This window comes from Centroberyx affinis, unplaced genomic scaffold, assembly GCF_046629955.1.
Source record: "Centroberyx affinis isolate AG114_WGS23_722 - 3 ecotype Tasmania unplaced genomic scaffold, CSIRO-AGI_Caff_v1 ptg003651l_1, whole genome shotgun sequence".
Lineage (NCBI taxonomy): Eukaryota > Metazoa > Chordata > Actinopteri > Beryciformes > Berycidae > Centroberyx > Centroberyx affinis.
Genome location: NW_027281556.1, coordinates 81,157 through 99,626, shown reverse-complemented (window position 1 = coordinate 99,626; position 18,470 = coordinate 81,157). Strand labels below are relative to the sequence as shown.

Genomic DNA, 18,470 nt, shown 5'->3' with positions numbered 1-18,470 from the left:
TAATGGAGTGAGAGATTAGATTTTCAACCTGGAAAGGCAGAGCCAGTTCATCTTCTCTCCCTCCAAGGCTCTCCGGTCAGATACTCAGCGTTGTGTGATGCTGACAAGTCAAAGTCTCCAGACTCCAGCGTTAGAGATACACACACCTCCCGGGGCCTGTTGATGGAAAGCAGTTGAGTGAAATTGATTAGAAATGATTAGTCAGTTTCCAATGCAAGGCATACTGTAGTTTGGACTAACAATCAGTGCCAGTCTTTCTTATTTTAATTACAATGCTTATTACTGCAACAGCCCCACCGCTCTCTGCATAATCGTGAAGATAATACGCAGTCGTTTGTATTTACTATGCTGTTTGTCATCTATTTCTATATTCTATTTATTTTTTTACAATTTCCTTCAGGGTATGTGTAATTAAAAACCCATCTTCGCCTGCGTTTGATGTTTCTTTTGTTAAATAAGCTTTATCCTATTACTTCGCTCAAGCAAACATTTCAATTGTCGGGGTTTCACTTCGTCAGGAATGAGCGAAATTGAATATTACAGTCTCCTCCAGTTTTTTCAGTCAGTCATCCCCGTCATTGCCTCTCTCTGAGTAAATACGCACAGAAGAGAGAACATACCGTTGGCGGAATGCCTCTGTTCTCCCCGTCCATTGGTTTGCCGTTTGGCTGTGCGTACAAGATAAACAAGCCTCCGATACAGGTAGCTAGCGACGCCGCTATCTGCCTCTCCTCCCAAATTGATTCACTCAATGACTGGAGATAAGGGGGGGGGGGAAAGCCGCTCCCCGCTCCACCACTTCCCGAGCCCTACCCTTTCAAGACAATAGCGGGGCGGCGAAAACAACAAAAAAAAAGGCTGATTATTACGTTACGCCGCCGCTTCCGATAAAAGGAACACTCGCACGGTTCACGCGGCCCCCGCTCTCACGGCCCGTTAAAACGCCGCCTCCGTGCCCCGGTAACGTGTCCCCGGTAACGAGAACCTTCTCTCCGTACTCCGTCCAGCCGCGCCTGTTTAAAGTCTCTTTGTCCCTCCCAACTTGCTCCCCCACACAGCCATCCGTCCTAATTTAAATGTTTCGGCTGCTCTCTCCGCTTTGAACTTTGCCAGGCAGCTCCAAAACGTCGGGGGGGGGGGGGGACCTTGAATATCAATGAGCGCTCGGAGGGCCAGCCATCAGCTTATTTGCTTAAGCAGATATTACCACTGAACACAGAGGCAAATGAGGCAATTAGAATCGTGCCGGTATAGAGAGTAAAATGAAATAAAGCAAAATATAAAAAAAATGCAAGTGCGACTTCACTGGCGCTGGAGGAGGTGGAGATAAATGCTGGGAATCAGCAGTGTTTGCCATTCACACTGTATTAGTAGCCAGGAGTTACACCGAGCACTGCAAACATGTTTTCCACTCTACGGCCGCTTTCCCGTGGGAGCTCTTACTGTTTTCCACCGCCGTTCTCTCCGAGGACGATGCAGTTAAGTCATATAGCGGCATACTCGTCCCCAGGTGTCTATTATAAAGGAGCGCTTGTTAAGTGGCTGCTAATTTGTACTTTGGTCACCCGCATACGTCATACTGCATCACAGGGAATTTGAGCACTCCTCTGCTGCACTGGGCCCCGTAATAGCCGGGGTTGGAATGGCGAAAAGACTTATGAGACTAGTGGCAATGGCTTCCTGAGAAATAATATGGGAATAATACACTTTCAATAGACTCGCGACCCCGCAATCACTTGCCGGAACCCAGTGCATTATATTCCGGTGAATGGAGGGACAGCAGGAGTTTGAACACACTCGAGTTCTTAAACAAGGGGAGTAATTGGACGGATGCAATTAAGCGTTCCATTTTTACAGAGGTTTAATCACTCTGCGCTTAAAGCGACTGGTAATGCATGCAGTCCCCGCGATCCACTGCCCTTTCCTTATGCTAAGTTAGCATTTTATTAAATGCAAATTGAACAATGTGAATGAGGGAATGTGTTTAGTCTGCAGAAAAACGGTTAACAATTTAATCAACAAGTTCCCTCTTTTGTACTACAAGTACGCATGCATAATTCATGGGCCGCTAATAATGCATTTGATGCTAATCAGCGTGCGCTGTTTAACTTAAAGTTTAAAGTATTACGTTTCATCTGCGGCGTGTTTAAAGATTGATGATATCCAATGACTCGCAAATAAAGAATTGTTTTAGAGTCCTTGTTCCGGACATCTGTTGTTTACAGATTTATAGCCCTGCGTTCTCTCTGGAGGAAATGTTATTGGCCCTTTTGTCTGGGTTCCACATTTAGTATGCATTTAGTCCATTACAACACAGTCCTTCTGTTCCAGAACTGCAAAAAAAAGGATAACTTTAGTGGGACTTGACACCATTGTACCAAATCATTAATTCAGCGAAATCGTTCCGCTGTAGTTATTTTTGCGAGATATGGTTGTGTTTGGACCGCAGGAAAACTAGGCGTTCTCTACTGCAGGTACAATGTCTTTCTCTCTGTAATGACACTGTTTTTTTTTGTTTCTGTTGACACTCATATTCCGCTGACACACTGTAGTATACCTTGCTTCAAAATCTTCCCCCCCCCCCTTCTTTGGCAGACACAAGCCAAGCCCCTTCACCTTAATTCTCCTCTCTCACACAATCCCGTCTCCCCCCCCCCCCCCCGCAGGTTCACCTACACCTTGGGCGAAGGCATGTGGCTGCCGCTGAGCAAAAGCTTCGTCATCCCGCCCGCCGAGCTGGCCATCAACCCCTCGGCCAAGTGCAAGACGGACATGACGGTCATGGAGGACGCCGTGGACGTACGGTGAGAGGCGCTTTTACTCCTATGCGTTGATTACTTTTCTTCCAGGCGGGACCGTTTCGGAGAAGCGGCGAGGGGAACCGGGGGAAAGGAATAAAAAGAGGTTTCATAAGGCGGTGGGGCGCGGTAGGATTTCGCTGACCGTTGCACCAAACAGAACTGCACTAAAGTTTCTTGTAGCTTCTGCACTGACATATTAGGAGTTTCTCTCCACTCTTAGTTTTTCCAGAGATAGAGTTCCCAACCACGTTTTTTTTCATGATCAAGACATTTTTTTGATCTCTCATTAACCCAGAATGTGGCTGTTGACTCTTTGCACCTATAACTATTGTTTATTCGCATTTAATCAGCATTTCTCTTTTATTTACCATCGTCGCAGCGAGCTTTAACAGCCCGGAGAGCTTGATGCCAGACGCAGCGAGGTCTCGGCGGTCGTGATTCGAGAGAGTAATGAAACTCTGAGGTCCGGCACAAAATCAATTATGTAGCAACGCAAAGAGAAAAGATAAAAGAATTAGTTGGCGATGCAAAGCCGTAAAAAAAAACGCTTGAATTGAATTGTTAAATGGTTCATAATTCCTCGGAAAGGAAAGCCGCTCCGTGGGCAGTGAGCGCTTTTGGTCTGGGGCGGAACTGGGCCAAGGCGACGCTGCAATATTCAACTGGACTCAGCTGACAGCAGCGCCACAACAAAATCTATGGAACTGTATCCTCCAGCAATAGCTAACGAGATCGGAATGGGCCGCTGACATTTGTGTTTACCATTGACTGTGTAAGATTGTATTGGCATTTAGTTCCAGCTTATGTTGATTTTCTTTGTTTTTCCTTCTTTCCCTCTGCAGTCTTATTGACAGTACCGTATTCATTTGTTTGAATAAAGTAAAAGACTCCATAAAAGACTCCAGTAAAAGACGCATTTATACTGTGGCACCATGATTTAATGACTTAAAAAACCACAGCCAGCAGTTCAGAGGCCAGCGTTATATAATGTTATACTTTATATTTGACTTCTGATGTCATTCCAATAGACCACATAAACCACAGAGACCACAGGCATAAAGATGGCACTGTAGGACTGTCTATTCATAACCAGGCGGATGCAAGATGTAGGTACTTGGTCTGCTGCTGAACCTACATTGCTTAGTGCTCAGCATTATGAATCACCAAAAGAATTACTGTGACTCCAGCTGGTTTAGGCGGCATTATGTGGTTGCATAAAGTCTATTTAGACGGGATTAGTTCAGCAGAAGGAGGAGGAGGTGGGGTAATGTAATTATTACTGGAACAGGTCTTTGATTTTATAATTTGCCTTCTCAACAACTTTTACGGACTGTGCACAGCCGCATCAGATCCTGGCCCCTTGCCTACGGTTATTTGCTCTGTGAAAATTATGTCAGGTAAAATTAGTCCAGCCCAAATTAATATCCTCCAATTTTTTTTTTTTGCGTTTCAGTCGACATTTTACACCAGGAGAGTTCTGGTTTCCTGTCAGCATGGAGGCCTACACCAACTAAAATCAATGAGGAAAAACTTGTAAAAAAAAACTACTTGTAACAGGTAGTTTAAGTGCCTAAAGCTTACAGTAGCCTGCATACTGTATGAGGCAGCTGTATTATTTTTTCAAGCTAATCATCAAGTGGAACGTTTAAGGTTTCTCACAGTAGACTTTTCACAGGCATAATGTCTCCTATTAGCCCCCATTATGTCCGAGCAATCAGCTAGCAATGAAGATTGTAAGCTTAATGTACAGTGTGTCCATTATGACCAGTAATAAGGGAAAGGTCAGCTGCAGAAATTAAGTGTGTGACGAGTGTCTGATGCAAGGCTGCCTAGCCACTCCGCTCTGTACATTTGAGACAGATTACAGTTTTCTTATCCCGTGTGAATTGATTATCGATCACATGACATTACAGATTACATTTCAATATTAAAGTACTAATTTCTGACATTTTCATACAACTCATCTTGGGTGCTCAGCCTCGTTGCTGTGGTGTTTCTGGACTGCTCTTCCCAGAGATCACCTGTCAATCAAACAGTGTGTCCAGTACTGTGACGTCTTTTTCCTTGGATTTTCTGTTGATGCAGTTTGAGTTTCTCTTTTCTTTGTCTGTTCAGTCACGGTGGCTATCACTGCTCATGCTCAACTACTCAGTTCTTCTTCTGTTTATTACAAACAAACCGGAACCGTAAAACGCTTCACTTTTTGTGCAGCAGAGGATTTTTCCCAGGAAAGATCTACCAGAGACCAGGTGTTTAGAACAGTAAATGTAAAAGCTTTCATGAACTGGATATAGATTGATTCTCCGTTGTGTTATATCAGTCGGCAATAGAGAGCAGCAAAACGGACATTTATTTATGATAATGTCACAGGTTATTACTTTAAGCCTAAAATTAGACCATCCCAAGCCTTGAGTTTCACCCTTGGGTGCTCTTCGCAAGATGGATTCGCCTCGCCATTGGATTTTCATTCTCCCCACCAGACTGTACCGATTTTCTCAGATATTAGGTCAAAGAGTTACCTACCGCTGGAAGTAGAGTAGCGGGGGCCGTCATCCCTCACAGCAGTTGTTAAGGTGGTGGGGGAGGTGGCGGTAATTATGTGGGTAAAGCCATGCTAAGTGGGTTTCACCTCCACCAAAGGGAGTAGATAACTCTCTCAGACCATCAAGATGAAAGATTTCACGACTGTACACCTTAAGCCTCATTTATTAAGCAATACACTGCCGCATTTGTTTAGAAAAGTACACTATGTGATGGAAAGGGCATTTAATCTAAGTAATGAGTTTTAAATATGCATGTTTCCTTCTTTCGATGTTTCCCCAGCCTTTTGGGATCTCTCATTATTGTGCATATACGCTATGAATCAATAAAGCCCTTTGGTCACTGGGACATTTATCTTAGAATCATTTATTTATGCGCTATTTATGCTGATCATAGTAAAGAAGAGCGGAAACATTATGACTACAGATGCTCAGGCAAACAGTTTGAAAACATCTTTACATAAGCAAATATAGTTGCTTAGACACAAAATAATGACACAGTAAGAGAGAAATAAAATATAGAATATAAAACTAATAGCATTACAGGAGCATAATGAGCAATGTCATTTTGTGATTCTTTACAGTTACATTTTGGGGAATAAATGATAGGAGCCAGCACAGAGTTAGTGAAACATGTTATTCTATAATCTGCATCCCACATACTGTTATTGTCAGTGGTTTATCTCCTGCTTGAATTAATTATAGTCGAAACCACATTCTGTAGGAGGCATCTGAGGTCACAAACCAATTGTAGGGATTACACAAGAACATCTCGTAACCATGCAGCAATGCCTCATACAGTGCAAAGAGTGCCATACTGTATTTCTCCTTTCATTTATTAGATATAATGTGAAGACAAATGTAAGAAATTATGGATTTGAGAGAGCAGGACCGATTAATCAGAGAATTTGATACATATATAAGGGATGGATGTAACATTATACGTTTTTGTCACAACATTGTTCTGCATATTTCCATAAAACGGAGAGATCTGAAAGGACGGCCGTGAAAAAAAAAGTGAAAATCATGAACCCAAGCTCAGTCGGAGGATGACTTTGTGCTGAAAGAACATGAATACCGTTAACAAAAGGGCAGAATTTCATTTGATTAATTTGTCTCTTACAGAAGTTGATTAATTTTCAGACATGGAGATTTTTTCTTTTCCTCCCTCGGGGACACATTGTAATAGTCTGGGAGCCATTCAACTTTTTTCTCACAATGCTGAACGCGAGTGTGAGAAAAATGGCACCGAGTCTCTTTGTCCATTCATCAAATGTCAGGCGAGGAACCGGCCGCACACAATACCGCTCATAATGCTGGACATACAAAATATGATATTAATCATGCAGGATATATCAAACAGTGTGTTTTAAAGGTGCTGCACGTAGCATTTTAACATCAATAAATCATTTCCACATTCATTTTGAGACATTAGTATAATAACTGGGACCAGCCATGTAGACACTGCATTTTACATTGTATATAACTGGACTGGATTTGGTGGGAAATCTAGCTGTATTGCGGAGTGAAATGCCAATGCAAAAGTCACTTACAACATATTTATCCTCTTTAGTAAAGCAAAAGAGAAAGCAAACGCATGTGGAGCGACGCCAGGGAGGGGAAGCAGGGACAAGTTGCGACATCCTCTGTGTGACAACTTGACCTTTATTTTCCCCCAAGCTTAAAGGCATACTGAGCAGGATTTTCCCCCTTGAAATAGCATGGACTCATCCAAAAATGATCCCGCTCAATCATGACTTCTGGCCCATTGGTAGTCTGTGACAGTGTGTGTGTCTGCAGAGAGCCTGCTGCCTTCTGCCTGGATTTTCTTCTTTCTGAATGTTCGGGACGTTTCTGGGCGTCAACCTTTTGGCAGCGGGTGTGTCCGCCTGCAACCAAAACCACTGCTGAATCCTTTTTTATCTAAAAGCCTTGCTGGCTACAGTAGTGGTCCAGAACTCTAATACAGAGTAACTGGAGTTCTGGTCAGAGCTAGCGTGTATATCGTGAGCTGGCAGCTAGCTAACGTTAGCGTAGCGCCGTTGTAGCAGAAACGCTGATAGCTAAGCTCATGGCACCTACCTGTCCAACAGAAAACAGGCCAAATCCCATCAGCAGCTCATCATCCCCATCCTCGCCTTCAATACTCGCCAATGGGTGGAAGCCAACAGATTCAGTCTCGTTTTGGAACTTACCTTGGTTGCTTGGCTTTTCGCCTCGCTGTACTTTTTTTTTTTTACAGTTTTTTCACTGTTCTGGCAACTCTGTATGCCGTGACAAATATTGGTCTTGGAAATTGTGCAATGTGTTTTAGAGTAGTCACAGAAATGTAATGGGTACAAAGGTATTAGAACCCTGTACTGCACTTTGCTTTCTACTTGCAGTAGGACCACAGCTTTTTTTTGTTACCAAACGATCATCTCAGACTCTACAGTCACTCAAGCTCATCATATTCCTCGTCAGCCCATGCGGTTCTGGGCATGATTCTGCCGTTGCTTCCCTCCTACTGTATGTTTACCCGTTGCTATTCCCCCTTCTTTTTCAATATTTTATTTTCATTTGGCAGCCTTCTTCAAGACGCCGTGTAAATAACTCATTTCCTTCTGATCTATGATCTGATGAATGCTCTCTTCAGCTTCCCCTCGGGGGCCGCGAGGAACACCGCTACCACCTTCTTGAAGCCGCTGATTTACTCTGCTTTTGAGCCGCGTTCCCCCATGTTTGATAATCATTTGTCACTGTGTCTTGCTCCCTGGCAGGAGCACAAATAGAAACGGGCTGTGATCTCCACTCCCTCGATTAGCCGACTTCATGGCAGTGAAAAAGACTGAATCAAGTATCAGCCTTGGCTTTTGTTTTCTTAATGTATTTACTTGTGCTTTAGTAGCATCCTTCAAAAAGTTGTTTGGGGTTTTTTTTCCGGTAGAGGATCAGACTTCTCGGTAGCTGCAACTCACATCTATTATTTTACTTGTGTTTTTCTCATGTTTTTTTGATGATTTGACTCTTAAAATATATCAATCGCGAGACAAAATGACAGATTGAGCATTCAATATATTTGATTTCTCCTCTCCTTTCAGGCTTTGTGAAAGAGAATTGAAAGGAAATGATTGCGTTCTTACAGCTTAATTTAAATATCAAATAAGGGACACACATCAAGGCGAACTTATCTGCAGAGAGACTGTTTGAATTGAAATTCTTGCAGCACAGTTTTGTTGTCCTGCTCATTGTTGACGGAAACTTTCACTTCTCCCCTGGAATTGAATAAGAAGCTAATGCAAAGTAAATTGCAGGTTCTAACTGGGCAATTAAGCCTTGATAGACTGAACTTTTCAGTCGCAAATGGTTAGAATGAATGGTTCTTCATTCTGCTCGTTTTGACATTCATTTATACTTGACCCTCCCATTGCTTAGTTGTCCATGTTAATGGTGCCCATAATTGAGGCTTACATTTATTGCCTCTTTCAACTGCAGACAGCTGCCTCAGACAAAATGGTAGATATAAACAGGTAGTACTTATTGGCCATTCATTTCAAATGTGCAGTATTCCATCAAAATCTAAACTGTATGGGGCTGGGATTTTTTTGGCTCAGAAAGAAATGTATTTGTAACATAATAAAAGACCTTTTCTTTTGGTGGAACTAATTTTCCAATTTGCAGACTCATACCATGTCTCTGTCATCAAAGCAGTGTAATTGCTTAACTTAACCCTTGGATACCTGCCTGGTTCCAGTTGGACACTTTATGGAAAGGCTAACTGAATTCTAATGGCAATGAAGGCAAATATTTATGGGTTCAAGCCTGCAGGGCTGAAACCCTATTGTGGTGTTGTTCTTCCTCTTTTTCTGCCCTGAAACAATCTGTACCTCAGAGACCGTAAGTCCTTAAGCAACCAAAGTTAGTGGATAGGTTTCAAATCTCCCCCACTAGTCAGGCAACAGACAGCTAAAAGATTCCTAAATGCTTCATGTTGCAATCAAATTTGGTAAATAGGTTTTTAAATCTCTGTCATTACTGAGACAACAGAACGTATCACAATCCCAATTGCCCCATAGGCCTGGACCCTACTAATGGCCACTTGCGTCTTTATTTTTGATAGTTTTTGATATTCAATAGTAAATTGTATTGTGCACAATCTTCAGATGTGTCTTGACTGTAATTGCAACTCCAAAATAATTTAGCTCTCTACAATTTCAGTGAGTTTCATCATCTGCCAGACCTCCGTTCGATGGGTCCCCTCTGAATAAATGACAACAAAGCAATGGACAATTATAATAGAAAAATTGGTTTGTGAGATAACATCAGTTTGACTGTGAAAAGCAAGGAAACCTCCCGTTTATTTTTATTTTTTTCAAAGACGAAGCGGCAATACGCAACTTTGAGAGAGTGTGTTGGATGGAAAAAAAATACTTATTTTTGCAAGAGCCTGAGAGGTCATCATTTTCTCTCCCAAGGCAAGGTTCATGGCAATGCTATTACCGAATTTCTTGTTTATCATCGCCAGCGCTATTCCTCTTCAGAAGCAGCCGGGTGATTCAGATTCCATAACAAAAACACTGTAAAGTCTGCTTTGCTTTGTTCTTCATCACCACCAGTCTCAAGTACATACTTCAGTTGGATGATCTGCTTACTGACCTTGCAAGGTGTTTAGGGGGTACAGAAAAATTTCACGGAAACACAAAAGAGATTGCTCAGGGCAAAGTTATAACAATAGAACACACAGCCATGGTGCTTTTTATCTCACGAGTCTGCTACTTTGCATAGCAATTGTTGCTTTGAAAGCTCAGCTTTTGTCATGATAATGAAACGGATCATGAATTAAAAATGCAGGTATTTGTAATTTACAAAAATAGAGAATTCTTCATTGAGGCGCTGTTTAAAAGCAGAGCAAGGTGGGAGAGAATGTGTCACAGAGCAGCGTGTTACAGCACCACTCTGACATTACTAGCACACACTGAAACATAAGGTAGAGAAATGCAACATCTTGAACAATTTTACATGAGTGTAAATTGTATAGTATTGACAGCTACACACAAATTGTATTCTTTGTTTGTTTGCATGCAAATTTGACTCCATTCCTGGTATAAAGGAACAGTTATGCTCTTCCAACAGAAGGATGCTGGGGAAAAAACAAACAGGAGTGACCTAGGAGTTGTCTAAGTTGAGACCTGCCTTCACTATTCATAGTCTCACAGTATTAATACTACTACCACTAATACTGTAATAATAATAATCAGAACATAACAGGCAGGGTGCGAATTATACTGTGACTTTCAGGTGGGTCTGCTATGTTTCAGTGAAAGCCCACTGCAAGATCCACTACATCTATACGCATGCGTGTGCTTCAGTGAGCTGAGGACTGACAGTGAATTTTTTTGGTCTATGCACCAGAAACTTCCAGACTGCATACAGCAATACGACACCAATTCACTCATTTCGGGAATCCATTTAGACACAAATAATCATTGCAGGCCCAAACACAGTGGCAACCAAATATTTTCACGCACAATCCTCCACAAAAGATCAAAACCGGTGCTGCTCACACCAATACTGACTGACAGCTGACAGATAGAATGCACTATATGACAATGTCAACACTGAGAAACATGTCCTATCAGGTAGCATTAAACAGATTAACAGCCATATTGACTGTATGTAGACGGCGCTACACAGATAAACAACCACATTTAAACCTGCAATAAGCGATATCAGACCATATAACCAGTCCTGAAACTAATGTGTGCTATCTGGAGATTTCATTGAGACATAATGATATAAACCAATATCCACACAGCAGCTGTGTTGCTGTTTTCACTTCTTTTCTAAAGCTTGTTGTCAAATTCCGCTCCAGAACGAAGCTCCTCCCGCTCTCCCTTAGCTAACCAAGTGTTTTTTTTAAACTAGCTTGGCTCCTCCATCGCTGTTTAGAAGTGACTCTCAATGAAAATGTTTGCATAACAGTAAACTTGTTCAACTAGTAATCTTGCTACCTGCCTCTTCACTTGTCATTGCGGGACATGTAACCTTCAGTGGGAGAAAGTTCTGGCAAAGCGAGACTGGTAACCGGCTAGACTTCGGTAGGTACAGTTAGCTTAGCCGTTAGCCTTTATACACAGTGCTTTGCAATGTTTGTCCTTGGCTGGCCTCCATAGTGCAGTGGGCGAGTGGCTTTGCTGTGAGTTTATTTACAAATGTGTTGTTGTTTTTGTCATCCTCTAGTGGTCAGAAACTTTTGCTTAAGTTGTAAGTTAGCCCAAATCTTTCTGATGTCCATTTGTTTTCTCTTTGTAATTTTTTTAAACTTAGTGAAAGTGAGTTTTTTTCTCTAAATGTAATAGCTAGCGATATAGTTGCTCACTCTGGCGCCAAGTGGCCCACTGGGTGATAACTGCAGTAACATTAAGTAACAGTTAGTTTTCTTTTAATACACAATGTACAACTACAGACCCATCGCTGAACACATCTGAATGTTAACGCTACATTAAAGCTACCAGGAGCTACTCTGGTCATTTCCAGGGGAGCTTTTGTCTCGTTCAGGGGGATTTGGCTCCCCCTAGCTCCCCGGTTATTCCCACCATGGTAGCAGGTGAAGTTTGTGTTTTTTTGCATCTGGTTATCAAAGAGGCAATTACATGCAGACTACACAGCTCAGAAGGACACTGCAAAGACGGCTAGAGGGAAAATAAATCTGATAAAATAACAAGAAATGAAATGAGTTTTTGTTTTTGTTCAACAAGAACATTTCCTGCAGCCCCACTTTGTGTTTAGGCTGATAAGACGGGTGTATTTTTACATTAAAAAAAACTTGCCTAGTGCTGCTTTAATTCTAACCCTAACTCTAAACCTAACCTGACATTGCAATAGCTACTTTGCAAACTTTAAAATATTCTCATTTCCCCAGCAGTCTTTACTAGTAGAGTAAAAACCACACAGATGCACAAAACTGAACAATGATCTAGTTTTTGTTCACTCATTTTATGCTTTTTGCTCGTTTTTTTTTCTCTTTCTCACCCTGCAGAGAGGAGTTGATGATCAGTTCGTCCTTTGACAGTCTGGAGGTGCTGCTGGACTCGTTCGGGCCCGTCAGGGACTGCACCAAAGACAACGGCGGCTGCAGCCGCAACTTCCGCTGCATAGCCGACCGCAAGCTGGACTCCACCGGCTGCGTGGTAAGTCTTCTCTCTCTCCACAGGCTCCTTTGTAGGTGCTCGCGGGACATCTATCTGCATGTGAACAGGTGAGCTGCCATAGCTTGGCAACAGCAGTGGAACCCGCTTCATGCTTTCTACAGTTCAAATTCAAAGGATATTACAGTGTACGTTACAGCGTCTATACATCCTTTAGCATTATGAGATCAAAGCATTGAAAAGCCTCGGGAACCTTTGTTGTCTGACTATGAAGAAAAAAAATCATGAATATTCTGTATTTTTGATGTTTCTGTCTGCTTTCATCAATATTTATGAGCATATCTGCAGACTAAGATGGTAATATCAGGGACAACTTGCAGACCCACACCTCATAATGTGTCTGAGTGGACAATTTGACTCCGCTCCTTGTCCGATGTGCGTCTTACACACGACAACACATTCATTACCACCAGGTGGTACTTAGCAACCAGGAAATGTACCAGCCAGGTTTGTTTTCTTCTTCCATCTGTTGGGGGCTCCGGTAAAACCGCTCTGCTTATTTGCAGAATCTTAGCACCGTCTGCTAGTGTTTTGCTTCTCCTAAATCCCCCCTCTCCATAGATGGGCTGTCAGGCGCCATCCCCCCTAACAATTTAATTTGTTTTCAAGTACTTTGATGCACTCGAGCAGAGCCTTTTCCGGTGGGCTTGGGAGTTGCTGTTTACGCAGTCCGGTTTGCTTCATCTTATCTCTTCTAAAACGTCTCAACAAGGACACGAAAGGATGCTTTTTAATGCGAGAATGTTTCACTTATAGATCAGTGGGTATGTATTTCCAAGCAGTTATGCGTGTCCCTTCATGTTAAACATTAGTATATATTAATAATTTGCAGGAAACGTTGTGGACAATCATGTAAAACGCAGTAGCAGCCTCTTTATTGATCTCAGCTCTTTCATCATTCGGCCTCTATCTTGTGCATTTGCTGCTCGAGACCGAAATGAGATCAAATGTATGGTAAATGTATTCTGTGCACGGGAGATAGAAACCGGATTTCACATTAATTTTCTTTTTTTCCGGCCGCGGCGCCCATTCTATGCATTTCTGCTGCGGCCAGATGTCATATAAATTGAGGATATTACATTTGCATTACCGCGGTGAACTTTTCAAACGAGTATTTCCGCTAATGCTCTTATCTGAGACCCGGCTTAGAACGATGCAGAAAATTCCATCTGCATTAGTTAAAGGTGCTGAGTAAAAAAAAAAAAAAAGTTTACCCATTTTATAACATTTTATAGACTGCTAGCTATAGCATTCGGCCCCTATCATTGTGTCTCTGCTTGGAGATGTGAAGTGTCATTTTGGAGATGCTTGTTATTGAATTGGTGCTTCAGTGCAATCTGCTGCAGCAGCTAGTGGCTAGTAATGGTTAATTACTACAGTTAATTGGTCCGCCCAGAAATTATGCACAGCACTGCATTTGACAGTGAAATTTTAATTTCTTATTGGAGAAGACAATTATTTTTATCAACGGAAAATACGCCGCCCATCACACTTTTGCAATATACAGTGAAGTACACAGGACCTTCTTGAATATCAGCTGTTAGTCCTTTGCTAATGCAATTAAGCTCCTGAGCTTTTTTGAAGGCCCCGGCGGTGCCGTTCACAACAAATGCGCGGAATCACCTCGTTTGTTTCCTGCGGGCTTGTAAACGCCGCAAACTAAAATTCAATTTTCTAGCCGAGCAATTAGATTCCGTGGCAAAATTTATCGCCGCCGCCTGAAAGCGCCGGGCGCTTCCGTCGGCTCTCGGCCTCTGCGGTTCAGCTTTGTAAAGGTTTATCACACAACATACTCTCATCTCATCCGTCGGCAGGGCTGGGAGTAGATATAGCTCGGATGCCGCCAATAACATCCCCTATCTGAAATTGCTTCACACGCTCTCTGAAAAGGGGCTCCAACCAAGTTCTGACAATATGTCGCAAGTCGTTTGCCAATCCGCATTTGAACGTCGGAGAGTCAGAATATCCGTCCAATTTCCGCCTCGCGCCCGAAAAAGTTGTCAGAGCGAGAGATTTCCAGCCCGGGGCTTTTGAAGTCTCACGGGCGTTTGATGACGCCTCATTCCGTTAATCCGCTCCTCTCTGTTGCCTGGCCTCCCCCTTCCTCCGAGAACCAGATCTCCTCTAATTATATTCTTATTTTGACGCTCGTAATTATTGGATGGCTTTTAGACAACGGCTCGTGAATCGCCAACATCTAGAAGGTGCGTTCTGCGCCGTTGCAGCGTGTTGCAAATCCTTTGCCAAGAGCGTCAGAATACGGAGGAACAAAATATCCAATTTCTCGCGTCCCTGAAATTAGTCTCATATGGATCCAAAAAAGTAACAATGAAAAGATTTATTGCCAAGGCTTTTGAGATCTCCTGAGATTCTCTTTTTCTGTTCTGTTAATTATTTATTGTCTTGTTATATTTCTATCCCCGTGAGCTCGTCGAAGAAGACTATGATGTTTTTAAAGGCTAATGAACCTTTGGAATGCCGCTGAATATCAGCGCTTGGATGTTTTATTTTTTCCCTATGATTTATTAGTTAGTATAGCCAGAATTAAGAGAGGGATGTGTGTGATTTCAGACTCCAGTAGAGCTCCATTGAGAAGGAAGTGGACAATATGTGAGACAAGATGGAAAAGGTGATTACAGGAGCACCATGGGGGATTTTCTGAGGGACCTGGGAGCAGCTTCTGATTCACATCAGTTATTGCTTGGATTGAATTATTTTGGGCATGGAAGCTCAAAGTAATAGCAAATTTCCATGTTTTGTTTCTTTTTTTTAATTATCTTTTTATTCGGAAAAGTCAGGAAATCAGTTACAATTAATTCAGTTCAGACAATACATTTTAGTGTATAGCCATGCATATCCACAATCCTCATCCCTACTCTCTCACATACTCCACACTCTCTCATCCACACACACACAGAAACACACACACAAAAACACACACACAAAGGGAAAAACAACAAAAAATCCAAACAAACAAAACTGAGAAAATAAAGTAGGGTATTGCAGCTACATTTCTTGTCTTTCCAAAAGCTTCTCCTATTATTTAAGAATATGAACTATTATAAAATACTACTATAAAAACAGAGAAAATAAACGAAACTCACACAAAGTCTTGTCGTATAGGTGTTATATACGCAATCCACTTTTCCCAAATCCTTGTAAATGTGTTCTTTTTTTTTGTCTCACAGAAAAGGTAAGTCTTTCCATTACGAATATATCCGGTATTACATCGACCCAGTCATTAAATGTAGGCACTTCAGGCCGCGGCCATTCCCTCGTAAGTGTCTTGTTACTTGCAGCTCTTAAAATCCGAAACACAAAAGTATCAGTACTCCCCAGATCAAATGTAACATGTCCCAGATATATTACTTCACATCTAAAGGTTTTGTTTCGTTTGTTGCGGCTGCACAGATTCTAGTTCAAGTTTCTAGTAACATAACACATAGTTTCTTCACAAACATACACCAAATGCATTGCTGATGAGGTGAATCCAGGTAAAAGCCATTATGTCTTATTGATTTCCCTTATTAAATCTATACCGATCATAAAGGAGGAGATGTAGATGAAGAGAAGAAGAGTTAGAGAAGGATTTTGAAGACACTTGAGATGCAGCTCAGCATCGGGAAGATGTTCCTAATAAGTTGTACATTCAGTATACAGCATATCTAACTCTCCTCGGCTATAAGAGCAGATTGGATAAATGGAATGGTATTTCATTTTAATATGACATGTCATCATTACCAACTCTAAACATCGCCACGACTACAGTAGCAGCAAACAAAGCCATTGATCTTCGCCCAAGCACACACACACACACACACACACACACACACACACTCCAGCCCTGTCCGTCAACCGCAGCGTGGACGCTCCCAGCTGCCGTTGCATACATTACTGTGTGTTTTAGTAATTACCTCGCGACTGTCGAGCTTATAAATGAGCCTCTCATCCGTCTAATCAGGGCGGTAAACTGGCCGGGCCCCAGCGCTCCGATTCCACACTAATCAATTAACACCTTGTCTGGGCCCCGGCGCTGCCAGTAGCCGTCCCGTCCTTCCCCGTGTTTAATACCTTTTCCTCGCGCGAGAAGTCGACCGGCGGCGCTGCTGGCGGACCGGACCGGACCGGACCGGACCGACCGACCGACCGACTCCGATGCTGATGTATTGCACTCCTGGGGGGGAGAGAGAGGCGAGAGCGCAATAATCACCGGATGATTGCGAGATTAATTAGCTGCCTCTCGCCACCGAAAAAATGGTGGGGAATAAGGCCGTTTGTTGACACGGACGATGGAGCGACGAGATTAGCTGGCCGCCGTCCAAAACGCCGCTTATTTCACGGCGCGGCGTGATATATGTACCTACAGTACAGCACACAAGGAGTGCTAGTCATTAGGGCTGTTTCCGAGGGCTTTACAGCTGTTTGTATTGCGAGTCTGCTTTAGTAGACAGTGTGGCGCAGAGAAACAAAGAAGGGTTGTTTGTACATCGTGTAAGCAACTAGGATGCCCTATTAAAGCTGTTTTTATGCCGGCAGCATCAGTAGAAGCATACATTGCCTGGTTGGATTCCCAGTTTGGTGTTTATTAATCCTTCAAATAGATAAATAGTTCCATTTGTTCCACGTTGAGAAACACTGCATCCGTGTTTTTTCCCCCCCGCCATGGATTAGACAGGGTAGGTCACACTGCCTAGAGGAGGTTCCGCCCTGCTGAAAGGGGTAATCCGCAAGATCCTCGCTTTTTTTAATTTATTTTTTATTTTGGTGACATCTTTGATGCTCAGCGCTCGTTGCTGTGGTGTTTCTGCACTGCTCTTCCCAGAGATCACCTGTCAATCAAACAGTGTGTCCAGTACTGTGACGTCTTTTTCCTTGGATTTTCTGTTGAAGTTTGAGTTTCTCTTCTCTTTGTCTGTTCAGCCATGGTGGCTATCGCTGCTCATGCTAACTACCCAGTTCTTCTTCTCTTTTCCCAGGAAAGAGCTACCAGACACCGGGTGTTTAGAACAGCAAATGTAAAAGCTTTCATGAAAAGTAACTGCGAGGCATTCCACAAAGACCTACACAGTATCACAAGGCGTACCACAAAGTAACTAATTAAAGTGTAAAGTTTGCAAGTTTGTTAATTTCACTTTGATTCAGTGGAAAGTCTTTAATTATGACCAATTTACATCATGAGAATTGTGGCATTTTTTAGTTGCTCTATTGTAGCAATAATACCCAAGAAACTATTTTATCTAGTTTATGTAAAAACCCAAACTGGGGAGATAAGCAAGGAAGTTCAACTAGGTCAACTGTTTCCTTGTCTCCACAGTTAACTTAGTAACACATTCCATTTTTCATATAGAATTCTTAAAAATGTTGCACAGGCTCCTAAGTAATGGTTAAAATACCTAATAATGATGAATAGGCCTAAAAATGAGCAATACAAAAAACATAGCCGCAAAAATGAACACTGTTTCTGCTGCCAAGGCTAGAGAGGATTGCTGGACGAAAATTGCAGATAATGTAAATACATACATAAATTGGTTTATCGTTGCTTGTCATTAAGGCACAGTTAATTAATACAATAGTGTGTCATCTCATTGAGTCGCCTCTTGTTGCCCAGCTGCTGCAGTGATGGAATATGAGTGCATGCGTTGCATCAATCACTGTCAGGGATCCTATGAAAGAATTTCAGCACAATTGATATGCTACGGTCAATTTCATTCATTATTGAGAACTATAGCTCGTCAACTAATGCAAGATACCTGCTATTTGATAGTACAACTCTTTTATAGCCAGAGTGGGCAAATGGCCTGGAAATACTACTAACATTTATTATATCTCTGATAGCCTATAATAAATTATCATGGAAAGCAAAGTGGTTCTCTAAACCCTGTTGCCCTGCGAAGAGCCTTTCTTACTCTCTGTTAAATCAGCATGCCTATCAGTAGGATATA

General features: G+C 42.3%; 1 protein-coding gene across 1 annotated transcript in view; it reads left to right on the top strand.

The window, feature by feature from the left end:
- LOC139661915 (astrotactin-1-like) overlaps positions 1 to 18,470 on the top strand; it is a gene marked incomplete at its 3' end in the record, with an annotated part of 174,977 nt that overhangs the window by 104,897 nt on the left and 51,610 nt on the right. The window contains 2 exon segments of the mRNA XM_071540496.1: positions 2,667 to 2,804; positions 12,360 to 12,510. Of these exon segments, the coding sequence (XP_071396597.1) occupies positions 2,667 to 2,804; positions 12,360 to 12,510 (289 nt within the window).